Source organism: Mercurialis annua, linkage group LG6, assembly GCF_937616625.2.
Source record: "Mercurialis annua linkage group LG6, ddMerAnnu1.2, whole genome shotgun sequence".
NCBI lineage: Eukaryota > Viridiplantae > Streptophyta > Magnoliopsida > Malpighiales > Euphorbiaceae > Mercurialis > Mercurialis annua.
In genome coordinates this window covers 11,198,648-11,215,569 of record NC_065575.1, presented here as the reverse complement: position 1 = coordinate 11,215,569, position 16,922 = coordinate 11,198,648, and the positions used below count along the sequence as shown (strand labels likewise).

Sequence of the window (16,922 nt, the reverse complement as noted above, 5' to 3'; positions counted from 1 at the left end):
ACTATTCAAGCCGGCTCGTAAGATTTATAAATGAGTGTGGTCATGTAACTGATATTTTCCATAGAGCTAGTGCTACTATGGGGAGCTTCATAATTTATCTTACAAGCTCTATTGGTTGTTTGTTCGTTTTTCGGTTTCTGATACGGTTTTTGATGAAAGTATGGTGGACTCCGATTCGGATTCAGTCTATGTTAAGATCACAAGGAATAGATGGTCCTTCTTACAAATTCATCCATGGTAATTCCAAAGAGATAGCCAAGATGGAACATAATGCCTCGAGCAATCCTATCGAATTGTCGCACCACTTGCTATTCCCAACTGTATTGCCACACACCTATCAATGGACCAAGCTTTATGGTACTTCTTAATCTATTGCATGCAATCTTCTTCTTTGGTCAAAATTTACTATCAAAAAACATTCAGTAATAATTGATTCCGAGGGTCGCTAGTTTTGAGTTGTCTCATTTTGGTTCAGTAACTTTAGTTGATTTTATTTTGGAGAATAAATTTAATTCAATTTTCACTGAATTTTTTTTTTGGTTAGTCCATCCGGTTTCGAGGGCTTCGCCTTTGTTTCATGTCAAATTATGCGTATTTCAAATCAGTTTTTAATTATTAATAAGTTTGGTTATCAATTTTTAGCTTTTTTAATGGCAATCATACTTTAGTTTTTTTCCAACGTAAGATTTTACGGCCAAAAATAATTGTGTGGTAAATCCCGATGTCACAAGTGTATTTTGGCTGAAAAAAATCATCTAAAATAAAAATAAAGTTTTATAACTAAAAAAAAAGTTAAAGATCTATAAACAAAATAAAATAAAATGAAAATTTAGTTACATTCAGAATCAATTACCCCAAAAGTTCGTACGCAGCCTATAAACTTTTTGTTGGAATATGCCTAGAATTCTAATTCCTATTTGTATTAGGACTCTATTAATGAAGTGTTTGGGAGAAGGATAACTTTGTTATCATTGGCTAATTAGGAAGTATAAATCCAATTAAGATTAATACTCCTAATGCCATATATTTACTCACTATATATACACTACCTTATTCACCTTTTAGAAGACACCAAAAACCGAACACACAATGTAGACATTGATGTGAATAAGGGGAAAAGGGGGTGTGTGTGATGTGAGGAATATAAGTTAATTCTTACCCTTTTGGGTACTTCTTGTAGAGAGAGAAACACTTTGTGGGTTTTTTTTCTTTTCTAAGGACATATTTACTAGAGATGTTCTCTATTTGGTGATTCTCCACCAATTTTGTACTCCTTTTGATGATTAGTGGATGGCTCGAATCTTTCGCCCGTGGATGTACGCTTTAATGTAGAACCACGTAAATCTCTTGTGTTATTTATTATTTTGCTATATTATTGTTTGTTGATCAAATCCATAATTAAATACCTACCATTGGTTTCGATTCCGCTGCGCATACCAATCCGGTCAAGAACCGGTCACGACAATGGTACCAAAGATTCAAGAATCGGTATCAATGTTACAACACTTTTAAAACTGAAGGTTCCTATATTAGTTTCCACATTCTTTTCAATTTCAGTATTTTCATTTTCGTACTACCTAAAGCAGAAACTCATTGATCATAGGGAAGAATTTTCTGAGTTGGCATGGTCCGCAAGCTCGGTTCGTGACAACAGAATCAAACCTGATTAAAGAGATCTTTAACAATAGAGATGGAATATTCCCCAAAAGAGAACCTGACGTATATGTTAGGAAGCTTTTAGGGTATGGACTTGTCACAGCTACAGCAGAAAATTGGTTTAAGCAGCGTAAAATATCCAATCAAGCTTTCCATGCAGAATCCTTGAAAGTAATTTATATTTTCACATTTCTTTTATTCAATTTGTTATTATTATGCCTGGTAAAATATATATTTAAAATGTAAAAATAAAATAAAAAAATACTGTGTTTATATTTGTAGGGAATGATTCCTGGGATGATCGCAAGTGTGGAGACTATGCTTGAAAGATGGGAAAATGAGGGTAGCAAGGAGATTGATGTGTACAAAGAGTTCAAGATTTTAACTTCTGAAATAATTTCCAGGACAGCTTTTGGAAGCAGCTATTTGGAAGGACAGCACATTTTCGACATGCTAATGCGATTTGCGGTCATTATTTCGAAAAACAAGTATGAAGTCAGAATTCCTGGAATCAGGTATATAAATATAGCAATCAGCTCTCGCTACTGCTGAATTGACTTACGATGATATTGATAAAAATACTATCAAATGATTAGGAGTAATTCCGACAACTTCGGGCAAAAAAGAGGCATCTTTAGCCATTTTGCTAAATATATAGTATTTGTCGAATTTTGTCATATTTACCATCACCTTTTCGATATAAGCTCAGTTGTTTTGAAGTTGATATGGTATGATATTATATACGTCATGTAAGATTAATTTTATGCGTGTAGACATATGGTATTGCTCCACATGAGATCGAAATTAATTGTGTGTATGTTTGCTAAATGTTAAAAAAAATGCTAAATATGGCACGATTTTAAAACAATAATATATTTGGCAAACCGGCAAAAGCTATGGATATATATGAATATTTTGCTTTTTTTTACCGTTTAATGTCGGACGAGAAAGACACTAATTAAGCGAGATAGAAAAATTTAAAATAACTCTTCATTTGTTAAAGGTGAAATTTATAAATAAAATAATAACCTCTGTGGGGTATCCACGATTAAAGCAGCTTCAAATGCTACAATTATCAATTCTAGGAATGTTAAACCTATGACTGAGTTCTGTATAACAGTTCTATATAAGTTGACCTTACCTTAGTACTAAACTGGCATTGTCATCAATTACCACATTATATAGATAGTTTATTCATATGCTTTACTATACTTCTTGATACATACTTATATTATTTTTTTTGTACTAGGAATCTTGTAAAAACCCAGGATGATATTGAATCAAAGCGGTTAGAACAAGGGGTACGAAAATCGTTCATAAATATGATAAAGAAAAGAGAAGAGGCAGCAATGATGGATCAATCTGCAAATCGTTATGGAACAGATTTTCTCGGATTAATGCTCAAGGCACATCACGAAGCTGATAAGGCGAAAAATTTATCATTAGATGACCTGATTGATGAGTGTAAGACCTTCTACGTCGCAGGACATGAAACAACCGCAAGCTTACTCACCTGGATTATTCTGCTACTAGCTATGCACCAAGATTGGCAAGATAAAGCCAGAGACGAGATCCTTGAAATCTTTGGCAGGAAAACTCCATTTCCTGACGGGCTTACGCGACTGAAAATTGTAAGTGTTTCATGTATATTTTAAAAACCTACACTACTACATAAATGACTAACAATAACCATCATCTCTTATACAGGTGAGCATGATTATCAATGAAACGCTACGGCTATATCCTCCCGCTATCCTTCTTGACAGGAAAATTGAAAGGAAAGTAACACTAGGGAAGTTAATTCTGCCCGCGGACATTATAGTTGAAGTTCCAATTCTAGCAATTCACCATAATCCTGAAATATGGGGAGAAGATGCTCACCAGTTCAAACCCGAGAGATTCGCAGAAGGCGTAGCCAAGGCTACTAACAACAATGCAGCTGCCTTTCTTACATTTGGTTTAGGAGCTCGAAATTGTGTGGGTTCAAGCTTCACAGTTACAGAGACAAAGATCGCGCTGTCCATGATTCTGCAGCGCTACAGCTTTTCGCTCTCACCATCTTATGTTCACTCACCTTTTGTATTACTCACCCTAAGCCCAAAACATGGATTACCAATCATAATTCAGAAATTATAGAGCAACACCATAAGTTGAACAAACTTATAAGAACAAGTGTAGAATGCATAATAACTAGTATTATAAGGACAAGCTAAGTAGCTCATGGTTTCGGCTTGGCTTAGTAGGATCTTCTAAGGCAAATTGTAATCACCGGAAACAATGCATAAGTCAGTGATCAATCGGTGTAAATGATTGAAGTTAGTTTTGTTGTACCTTATATTGACGTATATATTGGACTCTACCAGCTTCTTGGAAATAATCTTGTTATTTTATCTAAGGTAATTAATCCTGAGGTATCTAAATTATGGTTTTTTATGTTTATTTTGGTGACAAAATTTTAAACTTTTTTTATTACTAAACTTTAGTTGATTTTGATACATGGCAGCTAGGGGTAGACATGGACCGGTTAATTGGTCCACGAGGATAATTTATAAACCGTCACATATTAGCAAGATTTTTAAAATTAAAAACCTAAACTTAAAATTTTAAACAATTAACTATTAAATCGGTTAACTATTTAAAACGGTTTGATTTTTTGGTTTTACGGTTTTTAACCATGTAAAAAGATAAAATTTTAAATATAGTCTAATAATTAAACTTTATTTCCATGCTATTTAATTATTATAATATAAATATTTTATATTCCTACTTCAATTAGGTAAATATTTTATTAATTCTTTCAATACATATATATACATATATATATATATATATATACTAGTTTCGCATTACGTGCTATGCACGTGGCTCGTAACATAACTCCTCAATGAACATATTAATAAATTTATTGTAATTATATCAATTTTTTATTTATAATTAATATTAAATTAATTAAGAATTTTTGTAAAAGTAAATATAATATATTCAGTTATTAATTTTTTTTTCATACTGAATTTATTCTTCTTTTGGTTTTATAATAACCATAATTAAATAATTAACTTAATTTTATTAATAATATCCTTAAAAATAATAAGATAGAAATTTAAATAATATTATATTGACCAAATACAATATTTTAATTTTGTATTTCAATCAAACTAAAAGATAGGTATTCCTACTAATTTGAAGAAAATTTAGCTAACTATTCTAATTAGTACTTTAATTACAATAGTGATTAATTAAATAACTAATTAGTTAATAACTATAAAATCTTTATTTAGTAGTAAACTGAAAAGGATTATTCAGTAAATTTGCCTGTCCTCCCCAACCCCCATCCATACTTTTATATATATATATATATATATATATATATATATATATATATATTCTTCCTAAAATAAAACTATATTCCTAAACAAAATATTTTTTAAATATATTTTCATGTTTAAAATTTTTATGTGTGTATTATATGTATTTTAGTTGAATCATTTAAAACATACGTATGTATATATATAATTTATACAAAAACCGGTTAACCGGTTAACTACGGTTTTTAAATCTCCAAAACCTAAACCTAAACCATTAACCATAAAAATTAAAAATCAAAATCTAAACCTAAGCTATTGGACCGGTTAACCATATTTTCGATTTGGTTTTACAATTTCGGTTCGGTTAATTGGTTTGACCTTTTTTTGCCCGCCCCTAATGTCAGCCAGATTTTGCTAGTATTATCTTGACAATTTATTATATATGCATAATTTCATTTCGGAGAAATTTTTTTAGGCCAAATTATGCATACATGACAAGTTTTAAAGTAAAAAAAATAAAAATTAAATGCACCAAAAATCTCAAATTTTCGCGTATTTTTAGTATTTAACATAATCTTTTAATTTTGGCAAAAAAGTACATGAAACTTTCAAAACTTAGACATCGACACCTTTTTGGTTGTAAAACGGATTTAAATTAAAACGACATTATTTTGGATGTAAAATAATGCTATTTTTTCAAAAAAAACACATATGTGATCTTAATTGCAAAAAATTGAAAAGTTCATGTTAAATAGTTAAAATTAAAAAATTATATTAAATACTAAAAATACGTAAAAATTGGTGATTTTTGGTGCATTTAAGCTACCACGCTATTTAAAATAGGGTCTTAGCGACATATTTTTTCGTCGCTGATTTGATTTAGCGGCAAAGTCTTTGTCGCTAAACAAATTAGCGACGGAAATTTAAATCCTTCGCAATTTAGCGACGGATAAATGTGGATTTTTCCTCCCTAATGGGTGGCAAAATAACATACTTGACTTTAATAAAAATCTGGCAGCATTTTCTGTGTAATATGAGCATGACTCATGGTAAAACCTGAAAACATATTTACATTTATATCCACAAACCATATACCACCACACATATATACACTTTAATTTTTAATACTTAAACAAATATAAATTTTAATTTCTAAATCGCATTATATTATAATTTACTTATAATCGTAGTTCTGAATCTATGATTAACAAAACCGTCTGATCAGCCTTAGTAATATGCATCAGGACAACCAACTCTGAAAAGGTCGGTTCACAGTCGAGCTCCGCAACCTAAAAGACAAATATTAAATTTTTAGTTAAGAGAAACAACAAATAACAAAAATATATTTAATAAATATTTTAAAATATACTGTAGCTTCCTTGTGCTTGATGCCCAATCGAGATCCGCCAATATGGCGCACTGGTCTGATTCCGGTTATGCACGACTCGCTGAGTTGATTAGCGTGCATGCACCGTTACTAATTTGCTCATCTTTTTCCTTAACATAGTCAGAGAGAGCCTCCAACAACCTGCTCATCTTAGCAATTTGCTCTTCCAAAGAAGTAGTGCTAGTCATCATCACACATGACATCAAAATAACTTTTTGATGAAGTTAGTGTGTATGGAGCAGTTGGTGAATCCTTGTTTTTTGGCGACTTATGATCTCTTTTTGTCTTGGGTAGAGATTGAGTTGGTGATATAGCCTTTTCATCCAATTATGGTAAAACGAGCATCTTTTAAAGAAGGAGAGGAGTGCAGGTATAAATATTTATTAGCTATAAAACCAACTCGTAATAAAGTGGACTAAAAGTTCAGGTTGTCGTACCCGCAAAAATTAGAGGTTTAATTAAATGAACGAAATCGAATGTGAAATTCGAGATAGAAAGCTATGATAAAGGGATTTGGGTTGTCACTTAACAATTCTAATAATTAAACTAACAAAGACCACAATTATAACTAGAGTAGCAAAACTTAAACAATTAACTAAAACGAGGTAATCAAGGGTAAAAGACGCTTAGAGGTTTCTGATGAGGTTCAATATGTTTGCTAGGTAACCGGGGTTAATTGAGATATTGGTTTGGGTCAAGTCTTTCTATAATGCGTAATCCGCTCTCCCGAGTCCGCAATTAGAACTAACTGAATTTAAATTAATATACCGATATCTAATTCGCTCTCGCGTAATTATATTTCGATGATACCAATCGAATCCAGTCACGAAGCTAACATATAACCGATTAAGCCCTAAACCGCTCTCGTGATTAAGCCCTAATTAAATTATTTGCTAATTCCATGTAATTAAACGACTCTCGCCTATTTAATTAACCTTTGAAGCTAGGATTAGGAGATCAATCTATCCTAGGCATTAAGCATACAAATCACTACAAACCTTGAACCCAATTAAACCCTAGTCAACTAATCACAATCAAATTTCATTATCAACCCCTAAACTAGGGACTAGCCAACCATACTTAATGTATCATTCATTACAAGATAATAGCTAATAGACGTAATAAAAGTAAGAAAGATTACCTTAATAAGTAAATAGCTAGGGCAGTAGCATGAACAAGATAATGAAGATTCAATAACTAAAACTTGTATTAAAGATTGTATCAAACCCAAAATCTGAAAATAAAAGCTTGAAGCCTTCAACAATGGAGGAATCTCCAAGAACAAGCAAAAACAAAAAGAGAACAATAATCTAGAGCATTAATTATTTCTACAAAAGGAGGCTTAATCTAAAATGTGACATAAAGTGCCCTTATATAGCCTCTCCTAAAGAGGAAATAAAAAACATCCTATTACAAGTGTGTTTGTCCAAAAGTGAAAGTGGGCTAAATGTGCACAAAGCCCCAAAATGATTTTTCTTGCTGAGAATATCGAGAAGCTTCATTTAAATCAGCTTCTCGATCGAGAAGCAAGCCTTAAGAAAACTCTGCCGAAATTCTCTAACTCATGTCTCGATCGAGAAGCCAAGACATTTTGTGCTTCTAGATCGAGACCCTTCTGAATTATGCCTTGTTTGATCTTTACTTCGCTCCTAACTTCATTCTATATTCCGAATTCCAAATATCTTCGATACTTTTCTCTTTTGGGACTCAAAACCTTACACAAACGCTTCGTTTACCCTGAAACGCTAACACACATAATAAGAGACATAATCACTCAAAACACATGATAAAAGCATACAACGCGATGTAAAAGTGGCTCGTAATATAGGAGTATTTTACTCCTATCAATATTCTCAATCAATTTCTCCTTGATTATTTTTCCAGGACTAGCATTAATAGATTTCGAAAGGTAAAACGCATTGGTGTCTTGGATTGACAACCATAGTTGTTGTTTCGTGAAGCCGATCTTTATTATTTATTTTTTGAATTTGTGAAGGAAAGAGATGGAAGGTATATATGTCCCACTGTGCGTGCCAGAAATTTGTTAACAAGAATTTCTTTTCCTGAAATAAAGAGTTAAGAAAAAATGAACAAAATGATAATTAAATGAATTTAATCGCAAAGTAGAGTACAATCTCTATGGAAATTTCTACACGTGTAGAAATCAAATCATTTGATGCTTTCTTTCAAGATTTATTGATTAAGGGCTTATGAAGCTTATTTTTTAATCCATTTGTAGAATTCCCTTCAATTTGGTGAACGCAATGGTAGAATCGTTGACGAGTGATGAACACGCTGTTTGAAAATTCAAATATGAAGACTTGTTTTGAGGTAGTCGTTTGCTTGATCCTTGACGTGTGATGAACACAACGTATGAAAATTTAATTTGATTAGCCGCTCGAAGAAATTATACCGAGTTTATTTATTTTTTTGTTGGAAAAATTTCGACGAATTGAGAGTGCTTTGGATGCGTTTGTGTATGTCTTTTCTTCTTGTTGTAAAGACAATCTTATTTATAGGAGTGTAGAGAATATGTATTCATATCCGTATCTCTATATTTGAAAAGAATAATTAATTTTATTCTAATTAGTTACGTGGAAATACTCATTTAACAAATGAAAAAAGAATTAACATTAGGTAAGTATAATTTGTTGAATTACCAAAATAATTTATATAATAATATTTAAACATTATTTAGTAATTATTTAGAAGTAACACAAAATCCAATTTATTTAGGCCTAATATCTTAGAAAACCCAGACCTTTCATCTCCTTTTCAATCATACTCAAACGTTGAAAATCAATCAATTTTATCCTATTTTGTATTTTTTTTCATTTTAATTGTACCCTAAAGCATAAAATTGACCCTTTTTTATTTGGCAAAAGTTTAAAAAAATTCTCTAAATTGACCATTTTTGCATTAGATTATTTTTTTTTTATATTTAATTGACCATTTTTGAAGAATTGTTTTGACGTTTGCCAAATAAATAAAGGTCAGTTATATGTTTCAGAGTAGAATTGAAATGAAAAAATGTTAAATAGGGTAAAATTGACAAATTTTCAACGTCAGGGTATGATTGAAAAGGAGATGAAAGGTCTGGATTTTTTTAATGCATTAAGCCATTTATTTATTTTATGGGCTCAAATTTTCCAGGTCTACATACATGTTAGCAAAAGCGCTCACGCGCTAATGCCAACTTGTAATAGAGTGGACTTTAAGTCCGGGTTGTCGAACCCACAAGGATGAGAGGTTTAAAGTGAGCGAAGTCGATCTTGAAATTCAATTCGGATAGCAAACGAGTGATTAGTTTTGATTAACATTACAGAAATTAACTCAAGCAACTAATCACTAAACAATTAAAGAAATGCAACAACAAACAACTAATTGATTAACAGATTAAAAACGATAATTAAAAGCGCCTAAGGGTTGGTAATCATGCCAAAGCAATTCCTAGGTAGATAGGTCGGGTATACTGGTATTGGTTTGGGTCAAGCCATTTTAAGGTATCCAAATCCGATCTCTCGAGCCAGAAGTCGAAGAACCGACAATTGATTAATAATTCAAAATTCAACTCACTCTCGCGCAATTGAATGTCGAATACACCAATCAATCCGATTAATCTGCAAACTCAAACAACGGCTAAATCCCTAAATCACTCTCGTGCATCTAGGTCTTAAACTTATGCTTAACTGGTTCTATTTTATTAGTTTAACTCTCGCCCTCACTAATCATGGATTAAGAGGCCAACTTAATCTAAGCATTAAGATTATTTAACACAACAAAATCCCAACCTATACAACCCTAACCAATCATCTAGCAATCATAAATAGCAATCATAACAACCCCTAGACTAGGAATTTAGCTACTCATCACTAAACAAGTATTAACTACTAAGCAAAGATTTATAGACATAATAAAGATTAGATTAGTTACCTCAAGTAGCAAAGGAGAATAATAAATCATAAAGAAGATAATGAAGACTCAAAGATAAAAGCTTGTATTCAAATGGTAAATCTTGTTCTTACAAAGCAATAAAAGCTTCCAAGCACCAATAATGGTGGAAACTATGAAGGCACAAAACCCTAAGCTATTCTACTCCTAAAAGATGACTAAAAGTGTTGTTACATAATAAGTGATACCCTAAAGTTGAGGGATAAGGTGCCTTATATAGGTAAAAGCAAAAGAGAAAATATAAAACATTCTAGTACAAACTTTGTTGGGCTTAATAAGGAAATGTTCCAAGAAAAGCTCTAAACTCGAAATTTGGACTTTTTCTGAGTTTTCTTCACTTCTCGGTCGAGAAGCTTCATTAATGCCAGCTTCTCGATCGAGAAGCAAGATTTCCCAATTCTCTGCCATATTTTTGCCTTGCTTCTCGATCGAGAAGGTGAGGTTCTCGATCGAGACATGCACAAAAGTTTGTCTTGAAAGAGACACTATTTATGTTGCACAAACACTGACTTCAAAACTTCATAACTCGATGTAGAAACCTCCAAATGAGTTGGTTCTTGAACCCCTCAAAAGCTTAAGATGTCTACTTTATTTCTTATGAAGAACACAAATTCATTGAAAGTCTCTTACTGGTCTAAATTCTTCAATTAGTGCAGCGTGGTCAGATTTTCAGGTTTGCAAATGTACTTTCGGCGTTTCTTTACTTCGGAAACCTTCGGAATGCTTTAATTACACCCAAAACTCATTGATTTCCATGTATTTAACCTGAAATACTAAAACACACAATAAGACCCAAATAGCTCAATTATAACAATAAAAGCATATTAGAAGACCCAAAACCGACATAGAAAATAGGAGTATTTCTACTCCTATCAAACCTCCTCACACTAAACCTTTGCTTGTCCTCAAGCAAGAAATCAATCTTACTTAGGAACACATGCTAACTAATGAACTCATACTTGAACATGTATCAAACATCGCATTCCAACCAATTAATACTCAAACAAAGGCTTCAAGGACCGACAACTAAAAGTGATGCAAACAAATGAGGAATGCAATTACAATGACATGATCCGATGACATTAAGACTACAATCACGCAAGCACTTTAACAAAACAAGTTACATCTCGAGGTTTCTATCATATGCGGGACATGTACACAAATTTATCACAAGCTAACTTGGGCAAAACATGGCATAGTTCTTAAGTATTAAGCAATGGAATAATCCTCTCTAGATTTCACTCACTCAAAAGATCAAGGTGTAAAAGAACACATGCAAAGTCACCATAGGCTTGCTCATAGTCCGGACTCCACTACTTAGTTCAGTTTCCGACAATTATCATATAGACTTTATTGGGTTGTAATGGGGCTAAGGGTTAGGGTAGGTAGAAAGGTAATTTTTTTAAACAAATAACTTGATGACTAACTCTCAAAATATATCAAATTGATCTAACTTGGAATTTTGCACAATGTGAACATTTTCTTCTTTTTCATGCCTCTATTTATTCTTTTATACTCAACTTCTTTTTCTTTCTTTTTCTCTTTTTTTTCCTAAACTTTCTTTATTTTTTCTTTGTTTTGATATTCTTTCTTTTCTACTAAGGCATTTTGTTCACTTTTTTTTTTCATCAAGCTAGGATCAAGTGTTTCTACATTAAAATCAATCAAGTCAAATGTGGTGTTCGAAGAGGTAAATTTTTGAAAGGTTAAATGTGTGAAAATGTGGTTTAAAAACAAGAAAAGTCTTAGGCTCAAGTTTGTGTTATCTAGGGGTAAAAGGGTAGGCTTTTTAACTGGTTTAAAGAAATGTGTAATCCTAATTGTCATACTCATCTAATTGCCAAAAACTCAACAATGCAATCTTGAACAGATACTGTTGGTAATTTTACTTCACCAACTTGTAATAAAAGTGGACTTTAAGTCCGGGTTGTCGAACCCACGAGGAATGTAGAGTTATGATGAGAATGAATTTAGTTGCCACTCAATTCGTTTAGCACACAAATAGCGTGAGTTTTGGATCACAATTAATTAAAAACAACTAAAGTAAACAAGACTAAAATTTAACAATAAACTAATCAAGCAACGATTAACTAAACAACGGAATAAACAAGAAGTAAAAAGCGTTTAAGGGTTGCTAATCAAATCTATGAATCCTAGGTAACCGGGGGTTGTTTGAAATATTGGTTCGGGTCAAGTCTTTCTAAAATGCCTAATCCGCTCTCTCGAGTCCGCAATTAGAGCTAATTGAAATTGGATTAATATACCGAAATCTAAATCGCTCTCGCGTAATTAGATTTCGATAATACCAATCGAATCCAATCATGAAGCTAACTTATAACCAAATAAAACCTAAACCGCTCTCGCGTGATTAAGCCTTAAACATGTGATTTCTAAATCCGACTAATTAAGTGACCCTCGCCTAAGCAATTAGTCCAACAACCATAGATTAGGAGATCAATCTAACCTAGGTCAATAAGCACAAAAATCACATCAAACCCTAATTACAAATCACCCTAATCAACTAATCATCACACAACTATCATAAGCAACCCCCAAACAAGGGGTTTAGCAAACCATAACTACTCTAACATTAATCACTAAACAACATTCAATAAACATATTAAAAGTAAGAAAGATTACCTTTAGTAGGTTGTAGAGCACTAACATAAACAAGATAATGAAGATTCAATAGTAAAAGCTTGCATTAATAAGGATCAATCCCAAAAAGAACAAAATCTGGAAATTCTTTATGAAGAACACCAAGAACAATAAAGATTCCCACATAAAAGTGAGAGCAAAAGGAATTACAACTACACTAAAATTGATGTCCCTTACACTAATGAGACATGCCCTAAAAATAGAGATAAAAGTGTTTATATAGTACTTTCCAAAAAGAGAATGAAAACAACCTATTACATGAGTGTTTGGCCAAATAAGGAAGTGGGCCTTGATAGGAGTATTTTACTCCTATTTAGAGTGTCGTTTCCGCATGCTTTTATTATGTTTTGTCATGTTTTTATGGTATTCCGAATGCCTTATTGCATGTTTTAGTATTTCAGATACTTGGGAGCATTGCGGAAGCATTTTGGTGCAAAAGATGGAAAAGTCGACGAAAGAGAGGCGAAAGCTCATTTGCAATTCGGAAAAGCTGACCCCTCTGCACTATTTGACCAATTTGGATCGGTTAGAGGTCTCTAATGAGTTTGTGTTCTTCATAAGAGTTAAAGTAGACATCCTGAGCTTTCCAATGGTTCAAGAACCAACTCATTTGGACATTTCTACACCGAGTTATGAAGTTTTGAAGTTCAAGGTTGTGGAGTCTGAAGGTTGCACGAATCGTGCAACACCTTGCACGAATCGTGCATAAGTAGAGCAGAAGCAGATTGTTCCCAGAGATATTGCACGATCCGTGCACCCATGTTAAGTTGGTTTGCACGATTCGTGCAAAGGCTTAAAGTTAGAATCGAAAATCTGAAGAAAAGGACAAGGCTTATGCACACTTCCTCTTTTGGCCCAACACTCTTTTGTAGGATGTTTTTATTTTCCTTTTTGAGAACACTATAAGTACTACTTTATGTTTCAAATTAGGTTATGATGCAACAACACTTATTCTCTACACATTTTTAGTCAATTTAGGAGTAGAATAGTTTAGGGTTTTGTGCCTCCATAGTTTCCACCATTATTGGTGCTTGGAAGCTTTTATTGCTTTGTAAGAACAAGATTTATCTTTGAATGCAAGTGCTTAAATTCAATCTTATTCTTCTAAGTAAGTATTTCTTATCTTTTATTTCTCTTTATTTAGTAGTTAATGTGATGTTTAGTATGATTGGCTAAACCCCCTTGTTTGGGGATTGATATGATGGTTGAAATAATTGCTAGATTGGGTTAGGGTTTGGCTTGTGTGTTCTAATTAATTGCTTAATGCCTATTCTAGATTGATCACCTAGTATTTGTTGTTAGATTAATTTTCACCTTGAGAGAGGGTTTATTAATTGGAATTAATTAATTAGATGCTTAATTAGTAACACCATGAGAGTGGGTTAGTAATTAGGTGGCCTATGAGTTGTGTTTAATTGCTAATTGCCTCTAATTGCGCTTAGTGCTACGAGAGTAGGTTAAGCTTAGTTAGTTGTGGTTTTGTAACTCTTTGAGGCTCGAGAGAGCGGGAGTTGCGATTTAGAAAAAACTCGGTTCGCGTTTAGAAGCCATAGTCCGACCCCTTGATAGTAATTGGTTAATCGTAGTATCAACCCTCAAACTCGTTTATCCATAGTTTATCTCAATCATTCAATCGCTTGCTTTTTGATTTTTGCTAGTTAAATTGTTTAGTAATTGTGTTTACTTTAGTTAATGTTTTAATTGTTCAAATTCCAAATCCTCTACCTTATTTATTGCTTTCCGAATTGAATTTCAAGATCGACTTCGCTCACTTTAAACCTCTCATCCTTGTGGGATTCGACCTCGGTCTTACCGAGTATTACTAGTTGCGACACCGTACACTTGCGGTTTTCGCCAACAAGTTTTTGGCGCCGTTGCCGGGGATGAGGTTGCGTTTAATTGATTGAAAGTATTTTGAAATTCGGTCGAGTTAGCCTTATTTTCTGTTTTTTATTTTAATTGTTCATTTTTTTTTTCTTTTTCGTGGTTTTCGCTTGGTGTTCTTGTTTGTGGTTGTGCAGGAAATTTGTGTAGTTGTTGGTTTATCTTCAATATTATTTTTATGGTGAATATATTTGGGCAAGAGTAATGGCTTGGGATCCAAATTGTGAGATTTGTGGGGATTTTAGTCATACCGGAGCCGAGTGTCCTACACTCTATTCAAATTGGAATAACCATATCAATTATGTGGGTGATCAATGGCAAGCTAGTGACCCTTATTCCGACATGTATGATCCGGGGTGGCATAACCCTCCGAACTATGGTTGGGATAACAATTGGGAGAACTTCAATGAAAACTTGAACTTCGATTCAAGCTATCACCCACATCAAAACCAATGGGACCTCAATTCCAATTTTGGCAATGAACCACAACAATCACATGGTTTTCAACAAGATGAAATAATTGATGAATCTACTAAAATCGACAAGATCATGGAGTTGTTAGATAGAATGGAGGTACATCATGAAATTCAATCTACACATCTTCATAACCTAGAGATACAAGTTGCTCGGTTAGCTAGTGATTTGCAAGAGATAAACCAAGAAGGATTACTAGCCGAAATTGAAGCTACTCCAACACAACATGCTATGGCCATAGAGTTGAAAGATGATGATACTTTAGTAGAACATCCTCCCATAAAGGTTCACATAGAGATTGAAAGAGAAAAGTGTGAGGATGTTGAACTTGAAGCTCCAATTTCCAAGCCACTTACTTGTCCCAAGAGCGTAAATGACGAAAGTGAGGAGAAATTTGGTATTACGGTACTCTACGAGGAATTCAACAAATCCTTTGATTATAAAGATCCATTCTTAGAGGGGTTTGATTTCGAGTATGACGGAAATAATACCAAGTATATGAAGATGCTTCATGCTCCTCATGTTCATTATTTTAGAGTACAAGCATACTTCATATCACATGAGCTTCATTTGAAGGAGCCAACAAGGCAAAAGAGGGAGAAGATGCTACCAAGACGACTTCCACATGTTAGGTTGTATTTTTAACAATCTTACGCGAAGAGTCTAGCTTTGGACTCCAACTAAAGCGCGCTCGGGAGGCAATCCCGAGAGGTTCGATTTCTTAGCTTTAGTCTTATGTTGTTAGCTTTTAATTTCATGTTTTTATGTGTTTAATTTCTATGTTTTTTGTTCAAGATAACGCCGGTGTATTTTGGTTGTGGTGTGTAGGAGAGTTGCGAAAAAGAAGAAATTCAGAATCCCCCAATCTGTGCATTGCACGATCCGTGCAAGCCCTTTAAGTTCAGTTGCACGGATCGTGCACCACTGAAATAGGAAGCAGAATGCTTTTCAGCTTTGTGCACGGATCGAGCAACACAAAAACCAAGCATGTCTCGATCCGTGCAATTCAACTTAAGAGGGGGAATTAAAAGTTTCCTATTGGTCCATCATTAAGGCACTTGGATGGTAATGGTGGCATGATCTAAGCCCATTAAAAAGAAACACATTTCACTTGGAGAGATGAGGTGGCTCCATCTCAAGCCTTCAAATTCAAGCCATCTCTACACTTCTGCTTCTTCAAGTCAAATTCCGGCCACCACCCTACACCATCTGCAGAACCTCCGGCGTTCGACTAAACAAGATTTGCATTTCTCTAACTCAACTCATACAATTTTGTTTTTATATTTCTTACTTAGGGACTAAGTTTGAAATAGTGTGAGGAGGATTAGTCAATTGTATGTCGTTTAGTTGAAATTTATCTTGTTTTATGCTTTAGTTTGTTTGTTTGTTGTTTTAGTGGTTTCGTTGTCGAGTCGCCTCCGCTAAATCTTTGTTCTAAGCTTGTCAGTGAATGAAATGGATGTTTGTGATTGTTGGCGAATTTTGGAAATTTATCAACTCTTGACATCTCCCGGTCAATAATGGCATGAATGCGTTTTCTAGTTTAGACAACTTCTAGTGATGCTTGCTTAATGAAATGCTATTCATATGACATGTTTGATGGGAAT

The 16,922-nt window shown here is 33.4% G+C and overlaps 1 protein-coding gene across 1 annotated transcript; it reads left to right on the top strand.

The window, feature by feature from the left end:
* The first annotated feature begins 77 nt into the window (after window positions 1–77).
* Window positions 78–3,922, top strand: LOC126687343 (cytochrome P450 CYP749A22-like). Its single transcript, XM_050381887.2, has 5 exons — window positions 78–357; window positions 1,604–1,827; window positions 1,939–2,171; window positions 2,906–3,287; window positions 3,364–3,922. The coding sequence occupies exons 1-5, from the start codon at window positions 78–80 to the stop codon at window positions 3,790–3,792; spliced, it is 1,548 nt and encodes a 515-aa protein (XP_050237844.1). The 3' UTR covers window positions 3,793–3,922.
* Window positions 3,923–16,922: the final 13,000 nt, after the last annotated feature.